At 38.7% G+C, this 21342-nt stretch overlaps 1 protein-coding gene across 4 annotated transcripts in view; it reads right to left on the bottom strand.

Moving 5' to 3' along the window:
- The window catches only part of nfia (nuclear factor I/A), a 133773-nt gene that overhangs the window by 12189 nt on the left and 100242 nt on the right, over positions 1-21342 (bottom strand). For 2 of the 4 annotated variants that reach the window (XM_067396070.1, XM_067396072.1), the window contains 4 exons: positions 15376-15504; positions 8331-8509; positions 7059-7224; positions 6596-6687 (listed from right to left, as the gene is read on the bottom strand). In XM_067396070.1, coding sequence (XP_067252171.1) covers positions 6596-6687; positions 7059-7224; positions 8331-8509; positions 15376-15504 — 566 coding nt within the window. The remainder of the gene's footprint in view (positions 1-6595; positions 6688-7058; positions 7225-8330; positions 8510-15375; positions 15505-21342) is intronic. The other 2 variants (XM_067396073.1, XM_067396074.1) reach the window with 1 other exon arrangement.

Below are 21342 nucleotides of genomic sequence, written 5' to 3' on the forward strand. Positions count from 1 at the left end.
ATGCACATACAATTATGCATACATTATTATTTACTATACACATATCTGTCTATAATATTTAAAAAATTATATACATTTTGGAACCAGCTCATTGAAGCAAACCCAATATGCTTATTCGCCAAAATGAATTGGACCTCTCAGCGATAGTGGGATTTGTTTTAAAGGATATACGTCAGCGGTTGTAATTGACGGATAGATAGCTGTAGTCTACCCATCAATAGCCTTAGTGTCCTGTTTGAAAGCCTTCAAGGTGAAAGCTGTATTAATGTAATGAAAGAGAGGGGCGGAGAGCAGGAAACCTCATGCAAATAACATACACCAAAAACACATTGCAGCACATCTGCTATAGCTATACAAGGTAAGACATGCACAAATAGACTTCAGAGAGAGGAAAAGGAAGGAGAAAGGAAATGAAATGGTAACGGTTAATAGACTCGGAGACAGACTGCAGCTGACTTAAAGGGATAGTTCACTGAAAAACTCTGAATTAACCAATTCTCTTGAAACATGAATTTTTTTTGGTTTCTTGAACAAATTTAGCTTATGATTTCTGAAGACTTGGAATATATCACATGAGTCATATGGATCACTTTTATGGTTCTTTTTACTGAATCTCTTGACTCAGTTCACTAATAATCTGGTCACAACTCACTGAGGGCGAAGATTTTCAGCGAATAACAACTTGATTCCTTACACAAAAGTATTGTTCAGCTTCAGAACATTGGGAATATAGCAGATAAGTCATATGCACCACTTTTATGGTGCTTTTTTGAAGTCTGAAAGCGTCAATCCTCATGCATTAATGTGCAACCTGCACATTCTTCAAAATGTCTTCTTTAAGTCATACAGGTTTGGAATGACGTGACAGAATTTTTGTATTTGGGCAAACTATTCACTTAAGACCAAAAAGGAGAGGATCGAGAAAGACAAGAAAGTTGGGCGGAAGAGATTAAGGAAGAAGGATCAGAAGAGATAGAGCGACAGAAATGGGGGGCTGGGAATCTTGGTCTGGTCCTTTAACTGGCTGTCAATGGCAGGAGTAATCTCATCAGGTCGGAGGAGTGCTGAGTCAGCAGCCGCGCTAAAGTGCCTGAGGATGAGTGTCATCTCAGAGGAATTCAGCCTCATGTAATGCAAACCAGCCTGGGCCTGGCGAGCAGTGCTTATAAAAGCCATCTCAAACCCAAACCGCCCAGCCACGTATTACAGCTCCCCGTGGGACCCCGCAGACATTTACTACATTATTTATTTACATTTTGCCATCAGAAGCTATGGGGAAAAAAAGAAAACGGAGCACGGCAGTCCATTAGACGACCCCAAACAAACAGCTCACACCTGAGGGGGATATAAACATATTCATGTTGTTTATTATTAGAGAGCGACAGCGGCGGAGCGGCGATGTTCGCAGGTGTGAGGGAAACGGTCGGCCTTCTCTTTCCCTCTTCAGATTTGTGGAAGCCTGTATGCGTTCCGACAGAAACAGCAGCCTGTGATTTTCTGGGGTGTGACACGGAGCATAGAGCTGAAATCAATCTTGGGTAATTAATTTGTGTGTCCGGCAGTCTGGCACTCTGCCCTCTTCTGGCTTCGGGAAGAAACGTGTGTGGCAATATGTGTGAAAATTTGTTTAAACAGAACTATTAAGGAGGCATCACTTTCCCTGCAGCCTTTTGAGGTCTCTTTGTCTCTCGAATGAACATTGATTATGAATGCGTGTAATAATCGTTAGCCGTGTTTTGTGGGGACATCTCCGCAGATGCTTAACTACGGCAAATTGACGTGGAGGACAAGAGTCAATTACCGATGTTATCTCTCCCGCATGCTAACGTTTATAGGAAGCGAATAAAAGCCGAGGGTGCCGGCGTTCTCATCCCGGCCTCTATGGGGCCGATTTACTGCCTGCGTTTGTGTGTGTGTGTCACACTGCAGTGCCTATCTGAGCTCCCCATCACACTCAGTTCCTCCCAGCACGTTCTGATTAAAAACGCTGTTTATGAATCATTGCTTTATCTGCACCGCTTCGGGACCGGGGTCAGGCTGCAGTCCCTGCACGCTTCACAATTAAACACAGATCAGATATGGGCCTGTGCAGGTTTTTGTTTGAAGGTTTTATTTGAATTATTGATCATTATTGATTGATTGTTGGTTTCGTCAAGCATGCAAGCAGATCAGGCTTCAAATTTGTATATACAATAAAAGGGTTATTATCGTTGACTAAAAATAAAACCATAACATTTTTGTTCAATAAAAATATAAACAAAGTATAACTGCAGTGTGATTTCTGTCAAACACAATAATATATTATATAGAATATTTAACTAATAGGGCTGCCCCCTAAATGTCGACTATCCGTTAGTCAACTAGAAGAGGCTTGGTCAACCAAGATTTTATTAGTCAGTTAGTGGCAGAAAAAAAAACAACTCCACAGGACGTGGCAAAGTCACACAGTCTGTGAGGGATAGATTGTTAACAGCAGGAAATCCAAACATTTCGCCTAAAATATGGCTTATCACTTTACAAGTCGTAGATAAATGTGTGCAATTATTAGGCACTATCCATGATTGTGTGGAAAGCGTGCTTACTGCATGACATACAGGCGCCGACGTGATCACTTGCATTTGTACTTAAAATATTCTGTGCAAACTGTAAAGGGTGTACATTTATTTGTGTTAACTCACAATACCAGCAAAACGTTCTTTTGTAAAATAATGAAAATAATTAGGATGGGATAGCCTATCTGCCGTCTCTGTCTCAGTGAACTTGAGCACGTAACAAAATTAACCAAAACTCAGCGTACACTTTCCTCACAGACACAAGAAATATATCCAAAGAAAGCTTGAAATGTCTAACCAATTCAAATGGAAAATAATATTCTCAGATTATGTAATCTGTATGAAACATGCATAGGCGCGTCCAATACTGTGGAGATGACAAGTCAGCATCGTTGACTTAATCTCTGCAGCCGAAAACACAGAAACCATTATCAATAAATTATTAAAATATTAAGATAGTCTCCTTCTGGTTTTTTCACGTCACACTTATAATCATTACGTTTGCCGGTGTGCTGTGGCAAGCTTCATGTGTGCGCTTGAGTGATGATTAGGCAATTATATATCAATTAAAGGCTCATTATTTTGATTTATGGCTTATAAATATAAACGCAGTATGTGTACAGTTGTCCGCCGGAAGCTAGTTATCTGAATTTATAAAGTTTTAAATATGTATATTTTTCTTACAAAAACACATCCCTTCGCTTCAAAAGGCCACTGTAGCCATATGGATTACTTTGATTATGGATGGATGCATTTTTTTTGTTTGTTTTAAAACATGGCCCCCCTATTCACAACCATTATAAACCTTGGAGGACTAAGGATATTTTTAAGTATATCTCTGATTGTGTTCGTCTGCATGGAGATAGTCATATACACCTAGGATGGCTTGAGTGTGAGTAAATCATGGGATAATTTTCATTTTTGGGTGAACTAACCCTTTAATACATAAAAAGGGCAGCATATCTGCCAAAATTTATATTAATTTATAATGTTATATTATATGTAATGTTATGCTATTAGATATTTATTTGATAATCAAGTAAAACTGCAAACACTTTTATGGCTTTAATAATTATGCACAGTTAATAACCTACATTATATGTTTTGGAAATTGTCTTCTAGATCCATTTGGCTAAAAAGTGGCCCCTCAGTTTGAGCAGGCGTGACGCTTCTGGTCCCAAATCCCTGTCCGTATATCTCTGCATGTGGTGCCAACCTTTCCATCTGAGAGGGCAAGCGCCAACAGCTCCCATGGCAGCAATCCCCTGAGGGTGCTGCCACCCTCCCACCACCCTTCTCTTTCATTCCCGTCCCCTCCTCCCATGGCAAAGCCCTCAATCATACTGTCCTGTCTCTCGCTCTCTGCCTGGTTACCATGGCCGGGCTGCTAGGAATGTTTACAGTTAGGGTCACATCATTCTTGTCTGCCCGTCACTTTCGCTCTCTTTTATACCCCACCCCCTGAAACACGCCGGCCACCGCGGGTAACTTTTGTCCTCCCCGCCCCAGGGTGGTCCACACCAGCTTATGAGGCCAATGAAATGGTGCGACCGAACCCTGCCGTGGGGTCACAGGCTCGTCAATATGGCCAGTCTGAGACTCATACAGTGCTTTAATATAAACTCACAGTCCAATCACTGTCTGGCTAGACAGAGCCTCAAAGAGTTCACTGACACAGTGGGTGATGGCACTCGGAGATGCCTCTCGCAGCTGATCTAAGAGTTTCATTGCCCTTGTTTCTATAGGATGACAAAAGAAGCTTGCAAAAATCCTTAGTTATTTCTTATAGTAAATTAGTATAATGAATTTAGCAACGAAGCAAAGCTTTACACCTGCCAGCAACAATTAAGGTGTGCAAGGGCTGTTTATTTGTTCGCTTGCGGTTTTACGATGTTAAAAAATTAACTGGATGGAACATCAAACGAACAAACGAAACAAAACAGAACTGAAACAAATTAATTTATCTGAGAGCATTAGTATGTTACAAACTAACATAAAAGTATGTGTGCGTAACTAACATAAAAATCTAAACTCAAGATTTCAAAACAACAACAAAAAAAACTAAACTGCAACTATAATGCTCCTTACAAAAATGAAAATTAATATATATATTAATCCACACTCCAATCCAGAAGGGGGCGTGTGCAGTAATACAATGCTGTTTGCTACCAGTAAAAATCACAGAAAAAGAAGAGATGATCGATTGGTATGTTTATATGTAATCTCTCAAACAGTGTTTCATCTGCAAAAAGATATCAATATCTTGAGAATAATATTTCACGTTGCATTACATTTACCTCAGGCATTTAGTGTCAACAGCATGTTAGTTCAGTAGAAAAATTAAATCTAAGGACGTGCATTTTTTAGCCTATTCATTATATTTACTTAAGCTGTTAGTAATGTCTTGATTATTTAATGTATGTTTAAATAAATATTCATTATATTTACTTAAGCTGTTAGTAATGTCTTGATTATTTAATATATATTTAAATAAATTTGTCATGTAAACACTGTATAAATTATATTTCAAAAAATTATTTGGAGTAGAAAATTAATTTTATAATTGGATTTAGAAGTTAATGCAAAACCTGCCTTTATGTATATGTATATATGTATGTATATATGTATATGTGTATAATATATATATATATATATATATATACACACACACACACACAGCCCAATTGTTAACCCCTCAAATAGGCAAGAGGCAACAGATAAGTAGAAGTAGCAGTCTTAAATATATTTAGATAAATGTAGAGATACCAATACAGAACCTTAGCTGCCACCTGAGCAGGGGAGGGAGAGAGAAAAAGGTGATAGAGAGAAGGACAGAGAGAGAGAGAGAGAGAGAAGGGGAGGCAGAGGTGGGTAGGAGTAATAAATAAATACAAACAATAAATAATAACAACCCCCCGCTCCCCTCCCAGCTGGCCTGACAAACACCTGCCTCCATTCTACTGGGGGATGCGTGTCTTGCGGCCTGCGACACAGTCAATAAATCGATGGGAGGCTGCTGCAGGCCTCCGGACATATCACACACACACACACTCTCTCTCTCTCTCTGATCCAATCCAGTCTTGAGTGCTTCTCTATGAGTGTGGTATCATCTCTGCTCTGTGTGTGTGTTGTTGGTGTGTTATAGCTGCATTAACAGAGGTAACTAATGCTCTTTTTTGTCTGTTTACACAAGTGCAGTTGGCAGCATAGGCTGCATTTGTCAATGTAGATATGTGTGTGTGACGATTAAGGTTACAGACTACATTTCAGATGCATTAGCATTTACATGACTGCAAAAAACAAACACAAGTTCATTTACATTAACAGGGTGATCCTGATGTCCGTTTATGAATATATTAATAGCAAGAGGTTGACTGATATGGGTTTTAAATGTCTAATGCACAAACTGATAACTACAGACTAATATAATATCCATTGTTTTATCATTTCATATACAAAAAATCATTGTGAAAAAGTTTATAATTGTGTTTATTGTTTTAATTGTAAAATAAATGGCAGTTGTTTTGAAATTTTATATCTAATGCAATATCACAAAATTTTACGTAGTTTAAGTTACACAACATTTACTCAACATTTCACAGTGAAATACAGAACTGAATTAGAGGAGAGCTAAAACTACAAGCTTTTTTCCTTGTACTAGTTTCTAAGTCATTTCTGTATTACAAAAATTGTGTAAAGGTTCACTGAAGTTTTTTATCAGTTTTTGGCTGAGCCTAACAACCTCAAAATGGCCAAATATTGTAACAGCCGTGTGAAATTATAAATGGTTCTAAATGACAACTAATCTGTAGCATGCAAGCGTCTGTACATGTGCAAGGGGTATAAATCAAGGTTGCGGTCACCGTGCCATTGAATCCGAGTCTGAACATGCCAATTACACACAATAAATCAGCTATGAGCTCTCACAGTGAGCGAGGGAGTTATATGAGCCGGAATAACAGTGTTGAAAGCCTATTATGACAGACAACAAGCACTCTTGATGGACTTTCAGGGATTCGGCGGATCTGTGCATATGTACTCACCTGAGGCTGCTGAGGGATATTTACAAAGCTGGGGTCTCTGGGGCCCACGCTGACAAAGCGCTGAGCGGGAGACGTGCTCGGTGTGGAGTAGGCTGTGGTGAGAATTAAACACACACACACACACACACACACACACACACACACACACACACACACACACACACACACACACACACACACACACACACACACACAAAATGAATATCAATATTGTATTGGGAGCAGTACAGCTGTTGGGAGTAAGACTTGATATGGACATGTTTGATGGGAAATTATATTAATTTCAACAACAACAACAAAAAAACACTGTAGATAAGCTCATCTGACATCTGAGACACTTTATGTTTGGGTTCGAGTATTAAGTATGTGTGACACCAGAGGGGGAGGTTTTGGGATTTTGGAATTATTTATTTATAATAACATTTATTTATAATAAATAGAGCAGAGGAGGTTGAGTACTCACTTGGCGAGGTGGGGGAGTTGCCCCCTCCCTCAGTGGATGTCGAGGGAGGTTTGGAGTCTGGCACGGGCAGGGGCACGGGTCGCGCCATCGGGGGAGGTGGAGGAGGCGGCAGCATTGGGGTGGGCAGGAACGGGTTGTGTACCTTCCCTTGACTGCTCCCGTTGGGCTGAATAGAAACAGGACATAAAAACATGAAAACGCACTCTGAGTATCAACTTCCGGACACGTATGACCAGCAGGCACAACAGAAGCATCTCACACGTGCATGTCAGAAGAATGCGCTCAGCAATTTTTTGCTGCTCCCAGTCATAAAAAATTCTGCTGCTGTGCACAATTCACTGTTCATAATCTATGACCCAAACTGCATGCTGCCTCTCCCCCATCAGGGCCATGTCAGTCTGCCCAGAGCCGGGTCACGGGAAAGGGATTTATTAGCCGCACAACCCAATGAAAACTATGGCGTGGAGAAGATGGACCTTCTGTTTCATGTTTATAATGTCATGCAACTTTTAGTTTAAATGGCTACATGGCTATATATATATATAGTTTTTTAAATATGCAATTGTGCACAAATGAAATGTATACATGAATCTGAATTCAGATTTAGTTCAGTTCTGCCTCGATCAATTCAGCATCTAGACAAATTAGACAAACAGTAACTGTAAAAGCTCGAAACACTACACAAGTATGCAAATATTTTGCGAATGTGAAGTAATAAAAGTCAGTACTCAAGGGGACGCTACAGTTAGCAAATTCTTTGCATGTACTCTAATTGTGTTATTACGGTAGTTAGGGTAAAACGTCACCATTTTCACTCACTTTAGCTAATTTGTTCAAAAAGATACTGCCTGCCATGACAATAATTGACCTAAAAGAAAAAAACTAACCATAGAAGACAGTTTATGCTAATTTCTGCTATAGTGCCCCTTGTGGCAACGTTGACAATGCGACACTTATTTGCATAGATAGCATAACAAACTTATTTTGGACAATGTGTAGCTAGAAGCACACATATTTGTGTAGTAGAGTATGTTTAGGGTCTAAATGCTAATCTCATGTGTGTTTCCACATTTTCAAACTTTTGTTTTTTATGTACAATTCTTCTATCCATCCTGTCATAGTGCCATGTTGGCACTGAACAAAGGTGCAAAATACCAAAAAGTCACTACGAACAAGATAATGACAGTCCAGCCAACTAAGCGACTACAGGGATGCGAAACATGACATGGAATTAGAGGGAGTGTGTGTATGTACAAAAATGCTCCTTCTTACATTAAGGAAGCCCACCTGTCCAGCTTGCTGACCACTGTCAGGGCAGACAAGTTGGACAAACTCCTTGAGCGTCTCCTGGGGGTGGTAGCGTATGGCGTGGTGGGAGAAGTACGAACCAGGCTGCTGGATGATTGGCGACGTCGGGAAATGAAGACTTGACGGCGTGGCGTGAGGACTCGCTGGAAAAAAGACAAACAGTGGAGGCTTGGTCAGAAAAAAGCATAGAGGGAGAAGGATGGAAAAGAGGGTCTCCATGAAGAAAGGATGTGGACATTGTTGTGGCTTTGTGCTTGGTTGGATTGCTCATGCACATGGGGACATACACACAAAGGTGGAGTGTTTTTTTCATGAGGTGACGCAGAGGGACTTTAGTATGCATAGATGCCATAATTGATTTAATATAAATAAAAATTGGGCTGTGAAGGACAGAAAGTGTTGATTATCTATAGTACTTACCCTCATGTCGTTCCAAACCAGTATGACTTTCTTCCGCGGAAGACAAAAGAAGATATTTCAACTGATTTGTCCATATAATAAAAGTCAATGGGGTCCAAAACAACAACAGTGAAACACTGTTGACTTTTATTGTAAGGATGAAAAACATCTTCTTTTGGTTTCTTTGGAAAGTAAGTCATACAGCGACATTAGGGTGAGTAAATAATGGGCCATTTTCACATTTTTGGAGTTTTCAGAAGCGGAAGTGGTCATTGTTGGTATAGTGGTGAATGGACACTACAACAAATATACTTTTTGCATTCCCATTTGCACCAACAGCAAAAGAGAAAACAGCATTCCTATGACTTTACAAAACAAGAAAAAAATATTACGTTGATTTGCACAGAGAAAGATGTCAAATTTGCCATCAGTCCCTCAGCTGTTGCATTAGTAACACTCATCCAGCAGCATTAACCATTTCGCTGTAATTTCATGCCAAGGTAAAAAAAAAACACAAAGTAAAATAACATTACAAATAACATGACATTTAAAAAAAAATGAAGATATAAAAAACGTTGCAAGATTTACAATGTTAATAACCACTGAAACACATCATCACGTCTGTGAAAAGCATCCATAACCAAATTTTCTCTTTTTGGATTCCTCAAAGACAGTCTGACGTATTAGACCTGGCCGTACTTTTATCCCTCACAGTCTTGTTGTTGCCCACATCAAATTATATGTGGTATCTACTCAAAAGGTTTGTGACAGCACACATTCGCACACAATGCACGCACCTGTTCGTAACAATGAGAAAGCACCGCAATAACCAGCTGTTCAGTCAACAACACTTGAAAAATGTACATACAGAGAGCAAAAGAGCGCGGTACTTGATACCAAAAGGGCGCCAGATCCTCATTCTGCGTTAGTACGACCGATGCAACTAATAAAATGTCTCAGTGACGTATCGTTCCTCCGCTCTCTCGCACCTTTCTGGCAGGCCTTCGGAGCGCTCTGGGACTGACAGTCCTTTAATGGATCGAACCTTATCAAGTATTTAATTGTAACCGGCACAATCTAATTAGGCGGCTCTTAATAGAGGTAATATTCGGTTATTGGTTATTAGTATAATGCCTGGGATGTGCGGCAGCGCGGGGTCTTTAAGCCTGTGATGTATCGCAGCAGAGTTAATAAGACTCCGCACTCACCCTCTCCAATCTCTCGCTCTCTTTCAGGAGAGATGGTAAGCTGATACTACATAAACATTGTTAAAACCACAGCCCCCTGCTGCAGTAATTCACTTAGCTCTGGCCTTGATTTATGGCTCTGTCAATAGAGGGTGACTGGAAACTCTGGACGCTGGGGCTGCGATGTAGCCATTGTATTTACAGTAATAATGGAATGGACGACTCTCTCCTGCCCTTCTTTTGGTGTCGTTCTCCATCTTACCTTTGCAGATGCCGTCTTTTCATGGCCTGGCTCTTTCTGTTGGGGGTAGGACGCAAACTTTTATGAAGGAGATGCGAAGACACGTTCGCTGTCTCTTTACTGTCCCTGGCGTATTGGATTAGCCCGAGGCGCTGCCGCAACGACCGACCCCCTCTGAGACACACCCTTTACAAGGCTGAGTCAGGATTTGAGTGGACAACACTCTTGTACTTACAAATGCTAACAAACACACACATTCAGCCCCAGCATACACAAAACTGCTAGTCACGTCGCATAGCCAGTGGAAATCTCGTCAACGCAATTACCGACAAAAATCCTCAGAAGCTTTTTATTACTTTGTCAACAATAGCAAAGACAAGATGAAAAAAGTGAAAAAAAAGTGCAATCATTTTGATTAACGATGTGAGTGTGTGTACATACACACACACATTATATATATATATATATACATACACACACACTTTAGAATATTTGGTTTCTTCGCCATCAACTAAAATGTTATTTTGACTAGAATCAGAGTAAAACACTAAAATGAATGAAAATGAAATGACAAAATAATAATTTAAATTATTTTACTCATAAAAAGACAATCAATAAAACAAAACTGTAGAAATTATCACATCACTTTTCTAACCAGAGCAGGACTTGTAAACCAACTATCCCAGAGATGGCTTTAAACAGCCTTTTCCATGAAATTTGTGGGTACTATCTGCAATCCAAGAGCTGTCTTAATGAAACACTTGAGCAGCATATGGTTTCTGCTCCTTTATTCTAAGAAGTGGATCCAACTGGCATCGCCACATCTATCTGGAGGCAACATGTTGAGACTGGACCGCTTTCGTGACGCTTCTCCTCGCCAAACAAAACCATTTTTCAAATGTAGTCAATCATTCGCCCTCACGAGGACAAAGCTTACCTGTTCTGGCTTTAAATCATCACAGAGTCTGTCCTTTAGAGCCAAACGAACTGTAGATCAGTGTTACAGTTTTGGTAACCAGCTTACATCAGCTACAGCGAAACCTACCATGAAAATTATGCAAATTGCTACAGTCAATTAGTGAGGAGGGAAAAAAAAAAAAACACTTTTTTTTCTTCTTCACTCGCTGACAGAATCTAAGTGTTGTGGAACGATAGCCAATTACTTAAATGGCTCGCTCCCATGTCATGTTCTTATTCATTTAATGGTGGTTATTTGGACGGAAAATTGCAAGTAAACAAAGTTTGACCATGTCTCGAGTTGTCAAAGCTGCTGGACGACATAATTCACTTTCAAGGCTGTCAACTCTTCCGTCTTCAGCGTCTCCCATTGCGTTAAAATGGAGACACCGTCTCCTGTGCCTTAATATTCATGGAGTGCATGGGGAAAACCCTACTGATGTGCAGAAAGAGGCTTGATGAAATAGAAAGGGGTGGTGATGAGACTAATACCAGAACACAAGCGTGAGAGAGAGAATAGCCATGTCTTAACTATAGACACCAGGAGATCATGGGAGCCCCAGGAGAAGAGTCTGATCCTTAAAAATGACTTTGTGCTTTATTAACCAGGGGGTTGTTCTTGCAAACGTGGCGCCACGGCATCAAATGGTGTTAATAGTCAAAGAGAACCTGGGGCGTAACTTAAGTTAAAACTTAGCCTAAGGTTTGCGAGTTGCACCATTAAACTTAGTTGAAACATTACCCTATGTGCAAACTAAATATTTACAGAAGCCCCCGACCATGAATAATGGCTGAAAAAATGGCAGACTATCAACAGTGAGATCTTTAGACGTGTATTATGTTCACTCAGCATTTTATGAGAGAGAATATTATGAGAATAACTGAGTTGACTCGAACGCTCTTCAGCATGAAACTTTTACTTATGCATGTCAGGTTTCAATAAAAATTAATAAATATAAACTAGCATTTGTTTTATCATTTATTATTTTATTATAAATATGTTTTATTATATACATATATATAGTAAATATATTAATATAGTATTTGTTTCATTATATATTATTCATAAGTGTTTATTTATTTTATTCATTATTAATAATGCATTAATAATACATATTATTTTAAAATATATTTATTTATTAAAATGATTAATGTATGTATTCATTTATTTAAATATTTACATATTTAAATATACTAATTATTTTATTTCAGTGGAAATTCAATTTATTACAGTTGACAGTTATGTGAGGCAAAAAATAAAAAAATGAAACCAAACTGAGATAAAATTGACAAAACAAATTTGGATAGTTTTTATTTATATATAAACTTTGAGGTTGTAGTATTTGTATTATTATGTATTACTATTTATTTATACATAATACAATTTGTTTTATTCATTACTTGTTTTATTATTACTTCTATTATATATTTTTTTAATTATTATGCATTTATTTTTATCAATAAATATTTTGCCTATTAAATTAAATTTATATTAATATTTACATATTTATACACTTATTTAAATATACTAATTATTTTATTTCAAAAGAAATGAAATGTATTATTACTGACAAATATGTGAGGCAAGCAACAACAACATAAGAAAAACAACTGCAACGTGTTAAAATTGACATGCACAGTATTTCAACATAATTTGGAGGGTTTCCCATTATATGCAACCAAACTAAGAACAACAATTAGTAGTCACTAAACTCACTAAACTGAATTTAAATAAATACTTATAAACGACAGGTGCAACCTTTAGCCAGATCTTTGGTCTAAATTCAAAAGTTTGAAGGAAAAAGTACCTGTTTGCATTATTTCTATGACTGTGTGGTTTCACTGCTGACAAAAGAGGCATACGCAGGCCGCAGAGGTAGTGGGTGGCCCTAAAAGTTAGTTTGAGGGGGGTCCAGTGGACACATACCTCCCAAAGCAAATATGGAAATGATAATGATGAGTTGAAAAGGAGGCAGACTCCAGCAGCTGGTTGAGCGCGGCTCCTCTGTTGCCATTGTGCTGCCACCCGCACGTAATAGAAAAGGCTCTGGATTAGTTCCACTTTGCAAATCGTGTTGGTTCACTGATCTTTTTTTTTTTTTCCCGTTTTCCTCAACCTTTTTTCCTCGCCAGCCCATTGCTGCCAACTTTTATTGAATGGTGGATTATCAAAATAATAACTAAGGTGATAACAAAAGGCTTTTTTTATGCAATAGGCAACAGGTTCCCACTTCACCCAGTTTGAATAACACTGAAAAGGAGGGAAGAGCAAGTGTTGCGAAGTCGCATGCTCAATTGGAAGGGTGGACAGATTTAGGTGGTTTTAAATATTCTTTAATGGTTTTAGAAAAAGAAGTTTTCCGGCCGCCCCGCCTAACCACATAAACCGGGTTTGACTAACGTCTTGAAAGAGAGGGAGGCACTTTAAATCAATCATAGATTCATGGATTTAGCTTTTAAGAAGTACTCTTAAAGGGGCGACGAGCCTCGGCGCATATGCATATTAAATCGCGATCCATTTTGCGCCTCACGTCCACGTGGGCATAAAATATTCACATGACAGTGATACCACTTCCAAGCGTGATTTAATACTAATAGCCTCACAAATTAAGTTGCGGTTAATACTTCACCATATTCAAAGTAATTCATGCTGGAAACAGGCCCTTTGACCCAGTTCTGTGAGCCATTTAGCTTTATATCCAGCAAATACAGAATATTAATGATAGAGAAAAAGCAAAAACCCTGACTTTTGCATAGAGGTCATTGAATAACAACAAATTGGAAAACTGTAAACCAGCCAACAGGTCGTAAATTCAGGAATCTTCATTTTATTTTCCTTTAACTCCCATCCACGCAAAGATGGCAACATGTAGCCGCTTGGGGTTTGATCAAAAACTGTCCTTATCTATGACAAAACCATTCACAGCCAGTGACAATACAGTCGTGATAACCTGATCCAGGACACCCTCTGATAAAGCCTCGTTCACTGAGAAAACGAACCCGTGTGTAAGTCACACTCAGAGATCCGGTTAAGTGTTTACATTAAACGCATGTAAATCAAGCAGCTGGACGAGGTGATACACACTGTGGGTTGCACTCGTAAAGTGACCGCACTCACGTCCTTAGTGTATTTGTCAACAACTGACTGATTTTAACAAGCTACAAATATAACTCTTCCTCACATATATCCACACAACCTCAAGCCCAGTTCACATTGACAGCAAAATTACTGGCAAGAAAACAAGCCTAAAAAAAAAAATAATAAAATAAAAAAAAAAGAAAGAAGAAAGAAAGAAAAAGAAACAAAACCAAACTAAATGTCTCCTAAACTTATATTTTTAGTGAATCAAAAACAGGACATCCAGTGTAGTCTGATGCATGAATAATTGACGATTTATCTTAAGTGAATAAAAACATTGCCATTGACTTTAGACCAGGTTTCAGTTGGTCAATGGCGCAGTCTATTTCAGTTGCCTCTAAATAGCAGTGCGCCAACAATGCACCTGAACACACCTCATTTTCGGACCAGCACACCCATGGGTGCACAAATGGGTGCAGGACGTGATAATGATCGGGCTGAAACTAGCAAAAAACACTTGCATCGCATTGCGCTGCAAGCATGAGAAGGCCCTTTGTAAACCAACTGAAGAAAATTTTAAATTGCATTTCTTATTTTGATAGTTAATTATGCATATTGATAAAATAACAGTTTTACACAAGGAATGCAATTCAAAGTTTACTTCAGTTGTTTCACAGAACAGTTTTTGCTTGCGTTGATTATAAGATTCCTAAAAAAATATCAATTTAACTGCCAATTCTGGGTCTTGTTGTATAATTTACAGCATTAGCTGATAGACATTGTAACTACAGTAGAATAGAATCAGAATAGAATCGAAACAGAATCAAAATGGAACTGAATACAAAAATCTGGGCCCAATATTGTGTTGCTGTACTCAAACTGGTTGCATCTCCAACTTTCATTGAAAATAAAAATGACCTCCAGATGCTTCGATACAACAAATCTCTGTCAGTGTGAACGCCCCTACAGACAGAGTTTGTTCAGACTCTGAGGTTCCTGCTCGTCCAGTCTGATCTTACAAAGGGACGCTGTGCGGTGTGAAGGAAACAGGGATTTGAAGGATTGTGGGGGTCCTGCTGGCTGGGATTAGGGGTTTGGGGAAGAAGAGTGGTGCAGTTTGAGGAGGGTGGGGTGTTGGGACCTCACCTCTGGGTCCTGTAATGACAGGTCGATGATGGTGTGTGAATGCCGTTCGGGGGGAAGCGGTCTGCGAAGGCACAGGGCTGCTGAAACCAGACTTCTCTGACTTCTTTAATGTGGTAGGCGATGGCATCCCTGGCAAGAATGATTGATAAGTGCAGTTTAATAACGCAAGGTCATGGAGATACAGGCTGGCGCATAGGAGAGAGAGTGGATAGGAGGGGTGGGGTGGTTTGTTTGGGTGAGTGGATGGGGGTCAAGACAGCAGGGGAGACTGAGAGGCCCAGCGGGGTGTGGCACAAGATACACTACATGGGGCCGAACAGTGAATCTGTCCCAGTACAACTATGTAGTGTCTTGATGTCTTGACTTTAAAATGTCGAACTGACATGCACACTAGGCATGACCTTGTGACCTTTCTCATGATAAAAATATGAGTATGGAGCCCCTAAAGGGACATGGTGATGGGGAAAAAAATTGTTATATAGTTGTATTATAATGCGTTGTTTTACAAAACCTTTGAATTCTTAAGCAAAAAGTTTGAACCAAGAAAACTTTGCTTAACTTTTGCATTCCCCAAGAGACTTTGCGTTCACCCACAAAAATGTGCGTTCCTCGAGAAATTTTACATTTGCTCACAAAACTTTTGTGTTCCTCAAGAAACTTTGTTCACTCACATAAAGTTTGCGTTCCCTGAGAAACTTTACGTTTGCTAACAAAACTTTTGCATCCCCCAAGAAACTTTGCCTTCACTCACAAAAAGTTTGCGTTCCCCGTGAAACTTTACGTTTACTAACAAAACTTTTGCATCCTCCAAGAAACTTTGCATTTACCCACAAAAATTTGCATTCCTCGAGAAATTTTACATGCTCACAAAACTTTTGTGTTCCTCAAGAAACTTTGTTCACTCACATAAAGTTTGCGTTCCCTGAGAAACTTTACGTTTGCTAACAAAACTTTTGCATCCCCCAAGAAACTTTGCCTTCACTCACAAAAAGTTTGCGTTCCCCGTGAAACTTTACGTTTACTCACAAAACTATTGCATTCCTCAAGAAACTTTGCCCCCCGTCAAACTTTACGTTTACTCACAAAACTTTTGCGTTCCCCAAGAAACTTTGCCTTCACTCAAAAAATGTTTGAATTCCCCATGAAACTTTACATTTGCTCACAAAACTTTTGATTTCCTCAAGAAAGTTTGTACACTTGCAAAAATGTTGCGTTCCCCCTCTAAACTTTGTTTGCTCCCAAAACTGTTGCTTTCCCCCAAGAAACTTTGTGTTCACTTGCAAAACTATTGCGTTCTTCCCAGAAACTATAATATAAAAACTATATTTCAATGGTTTAGTAAGTGAATGCAAAGTTTTGCACTGAAATATAATTTTCCTCCTATTTTTTTAATCACCATGTGCCCTTAGAGGTTGCGTAGTTCACCATAACTTTGAACCCCTAATATTTCTTTAAAGGAATACTTTTTTCCCATCTCCCAATTACTAAACAGTTGGGTCAAATTAGTTCCGATGAGGTATTCCTGATATACAATGAGTGTGAGGTTAGTTGTTAATGGTAAAAATGGCACCTGGAAATGCAAAAACAAAATCAAAAGGCCGTATTTAAAGTATCTTATGCATCTTACCCATGGGCTAGCGGTATGAAATGACGTAGCGATGAGTGAAAGAGTATGTGGTGGAGAAAAAGAAAGAGAAAGCTGAACAGACACGGAGGGAAAATGAGTTAAGGATGCAAAGCACACAGCATTCACATTCACAGTCTGGCAGGCAGCCTTGCTTTGGCAGGGGTTAATGCGAGCAACAGTTCAGACGCACAGGCTAACATGAGCTAACTGAGAATGACTGAAGTCTGTTTGTACATGCACAGCCACGTTATTTCAACTCCTCCCTCCGGCACTGGCGCTCCCATACTGCCTTGCTTCACTCTACCTCTCACTTCGGGGTTAAAATAGACAGACGTGAGGGAAACCCATGGCCGATTAGCCACTTGAGGTTAGGAATGCAAATTGATAAGAATGAACTGCAAATAGAAGGGGCAATTAGGAGGCACCGCAGGCCCATTTGTCACCCAGTCAAAGTGTTTAGTCCATTCCTCTGCACTGGGACAGGATATAAGCGCTGGTCTTATTTCTTCCCAAGAGCAGTCCACTCACACCCCCACCACCCCCAGAGGAACAAGTTCATCTGGATGCTAGCAAATGACTTTAACTAGTGCAATTCAATCACGTGTGGTTAAAGTTGTATTAATGGTTTTAGCTGGCAGCCCTCACTCTCCTCGCGCTGTCCACTGTACATCACAGCAATGGTGTACGGGATGCCCCCACAGCCCATGACCCATACAGAGACCTGTTATGAGTCAAAACATTTTTTTAAAGTCATGGTTAAATTAGTCTATCTAGAGTGATTTACTGTGTAAACACACGGTATATTTGATGGCGTAAAGAGGCAGGCTAAAGGCATTTTAAAAAGTTTTAAGAATGGCATTCCATTCTAGAATTGCGAAATTGTTACGATCAAATGTTTGAGTTGTCCAAACTTTAAATCTTCAGCTCTGATTTACTTGCAAGTGGCCACCATATTTACACTTTGTAAATGAAAAAAAAAAAAAAAAAATATATATATATATATATATATATAATTTTTTTTTGAAAAATTAACAAAAAACAAGATACGTGACAGATGTTCAAAACATTATTATTAAAACGAATTATTAATATCAATACTATATTTTTTTATTTAGCATGTTCTGTTATGCAGTTTTTATTATTATTGTTTTTACTATTAAGAATAAAAATAAAAAAATGACAAATTGAAAATATTGCATCAGAGAATATCCCAAACATTCATATTAATGTTAATATTTATTAATAATATTGTTTTGAGTGCTTTCCCATAAAAAAATAGTAATAATAAATAGTAAAAATTAAAATATTGCAACGTAATATTCTTAATAAGGTAATAATAAAGAGTTAGTTCAGCCAAAAATGAAAATAATGTCATTTATTACTCACTCTCATGTCGTTCTTCTCCACTAAAGACCTTTGTTCATCTTCGGAACACAAATTAAGATATTTTTAAGATTTAAGATAAATTAAATCCGATGGCTCAGTGAGGCCTGCATAGACAGCAATGGTACTTCCTTTCTCAACATCCATAAAGGTACTAAAAACATATTTAAATCAGTTCATGTGACTACAGTGGTTCTACCTTAATATTATAAAGCGACGAGAATATTTTTTGTGGGCCAAAAAAAACAAAATAATAATATCTAGTGATGGCCAATTTCAAAACACCGCTCCCTGAAGCTTCGGAGCTTTACAAATCAAATCAGTGGTTCGGAGCGCCAAAGTCACATGATTTCAGCAGTTTAATGGTTTGATATGCGAGATTCAAAAGATTCATAACGCTCTGAAGCAGTGTTTTGAAATCGGCCATCACTAGATATTGTTAAAGGTGCCCTAGAATTGAAAATTGAATTTACCTATTATAGAGTTGCGAGCTTGGGGGCGGGGACACACACAGAATCAGCGTATTTATAATTATGCCCAAAATAGGCAGTTAAAAAACTGGATTAAAAAAATCTATTGGGTATTTTAAGCTGAAACTTCACAGACACATTCAGGGGACACCCTAGCATTCTATGGCACCATTACAAAGTCGTTATTTTGTTTTTTTGGAGCACAAAAAATATTCTCTTCGCTTTATAATATTAAGGTAGAACCACTGAACTCACATGAACTGGTTTAAATATGTTTTTAGTACCTTTATGGATCTTGAGAGATCATTGCTGTCTATGCAGGCCTCACTGAGCCATTGGATTTAATCAAAAATATCTTAATTTGTGTTCCGAAGATGAACAAAGGTCTTATGTGTGTAGAACGACATGAGGGTGAGTAATTAATGACATTATTTTTATTTTTGGGTGAACTAACCCTTTAAGGTTAATATCGATAAATAATATTTTGCGTGCAATAAATAATAATAAATTATCGATAATAAACACACAGCACAAGGTGTTTCACTATTACTGTCATATGTTTTAGTTTTCTGCCTTTTGACTTGTTTTTAGATATGGGGAGGTAAATTGTGCAGACTCAAGTGTTTTGGTGCATTTCTGTGTGCATGTGAGTGATCAGAAGTCATCCTTGGTTTCTCCAGCCCTCGCAGACTCCTTCCCCTTTCAGGCGCAAGAAAGAGAGAGAAAACAAGATGGAAAGAAAGAAAGCATCTCTTCCCAGCATCAATGATACGTTAGAGATGGGATTAAAACCCTTTGAATCTTAAATGGGTCACTTCAGGTCATGGAAAGGTCATGTAAGAGGTCAATGAAACCAGGAAGAGATGATTGCTACTTGAATACGAATATGGTAAAAGATTTTAAGGAAGCCATCAAGCACATTTAGCACAGCTTACCAATATTTTCCCGTCTTCATTCATCAAACACACACAAAAATCCCCATTCAGCTGTTCTCATTTTCTCCTCACACTCACACGTTCAGTGCAGAATGCTTCAGAAGATCAATTTCAATGAGTATGCTGACAGCGGTGGAAGACAGAGCCGAGTGGAAACATACAGTGTCATTGGGACGGACTCATCAAATGTATGTGAAGCCCAGTGTAACCAAAACACTACTCACCCAAGACCATGACACAGACCAAAGAGACATTGATAGAATAAACAGACAGAAGGTGGTGGAAAAGAGAATGGAGTGAGGGATAATAGGATGAGAATCACACATCTATATATATGCACACGCTGTCACAGGCGGAGGATCAGAATAACATTCGCTGTTATGTTATTTCTTAAGTACATCAAAACTTTGGATATCTTATTTACTGCCTAATCTATATTTTAGATTATCCAAAGTCACGTTGATTGCCAGTCAATCATTTTGAGTGTTCAAAGAGAAGTTGAAGCGAATTGTTCAAGTTTAGTACCAAATCCGACTTCATTAGCAGTTAGCTTGTCATGCGAGAATCCTACTTTGTTGTGATGGCATTATACTCAATTATACTATAGTTTTCTGTAGGGTGGGGTTTTGGAAAAAGGGGCATGTCTAATTCATGTTTTGGGATGTTTAGCACTGAATTCAGCATCATCAGCAGGTAGCTTGTCGCACAAGAACTCAGAAGTTCAAGAACAGCTAACATCGCAGATAGTTGTTTTGATCGCTTCTATTATGATAATAGCCCTAGAAGCTGGTTTGCTACTGGACCCACTGATAACCACGTTTGGACCAGCTACACAGCATATAGGAAGCACTGCTCTTCGATTGAGCTCTGGCAAGGTTCTTAAGGGGACATTTCGGTGCCTGTAGCGTGGGGCAGTCCAAAGAGAAAACAGAATGAAAGCTCTGGGTTGGCGGACAGTTCTCTTTGATTGTGTGTGTGCAAGTGTCTGTGCTTGTGGTGGACTGGGCCTGATGTCTCAGAGTGAGTAATGAACACTTGAAAAGGTTCTGTCAGTTGGAATCAAAGCCCGGCCGTAGTCAGCACTTTCCCTTCCGAGGCGTTATTACACACTGGTACCGGTCCTGGCCCGATTCTCCCCTTCCCTCCCTTTCTCCCTTCCTCATGGCTGACAAATTGACAGAACCCAGACGGGCGAGGAGGCAATTCTGTATTGAGTGCGTCTCTCTGCTGCTCTCCATCGCTCTCGTCCTGTAGCGCTCGCCGTCCCCTCCGGCACATCAATCAGTGCTGGCCCGACTGCAGTCGGCAGTGAATCTGCCCAAACTAGTCTCAACACATGAGATAATAATATAATAATGTAATATAATTTTTAATATTGTAATATTAAGAGTTTAATATTAAAAAATGTAATGTCATATTTTTTAATAATATAATATTAAGATTTTAATTAAAAACTTTAATATGTCATTTTTTTTTACATTTTAAAATATTTTTAATGTAAATATGTAACATCTAATAAATGTTTAATATATATTTAATTTAATGTGAAAAA

Source organism: Chanodichthys erythropterus, chromosome 10 (genome assembly GCF_024489055.1).
Source record: "Chanodichthys erythropterus isolate Z2021 chromosome 10, ASM2448905v1, whole genome shotgun sequence".
Taxonomy (NCBI): Eukaryota; Metazoa; Chordata; class Actinopteri; order Cypriniformes; family Xenocyprididae; genus Chanodichthys; species Chanodichthys erythropterus.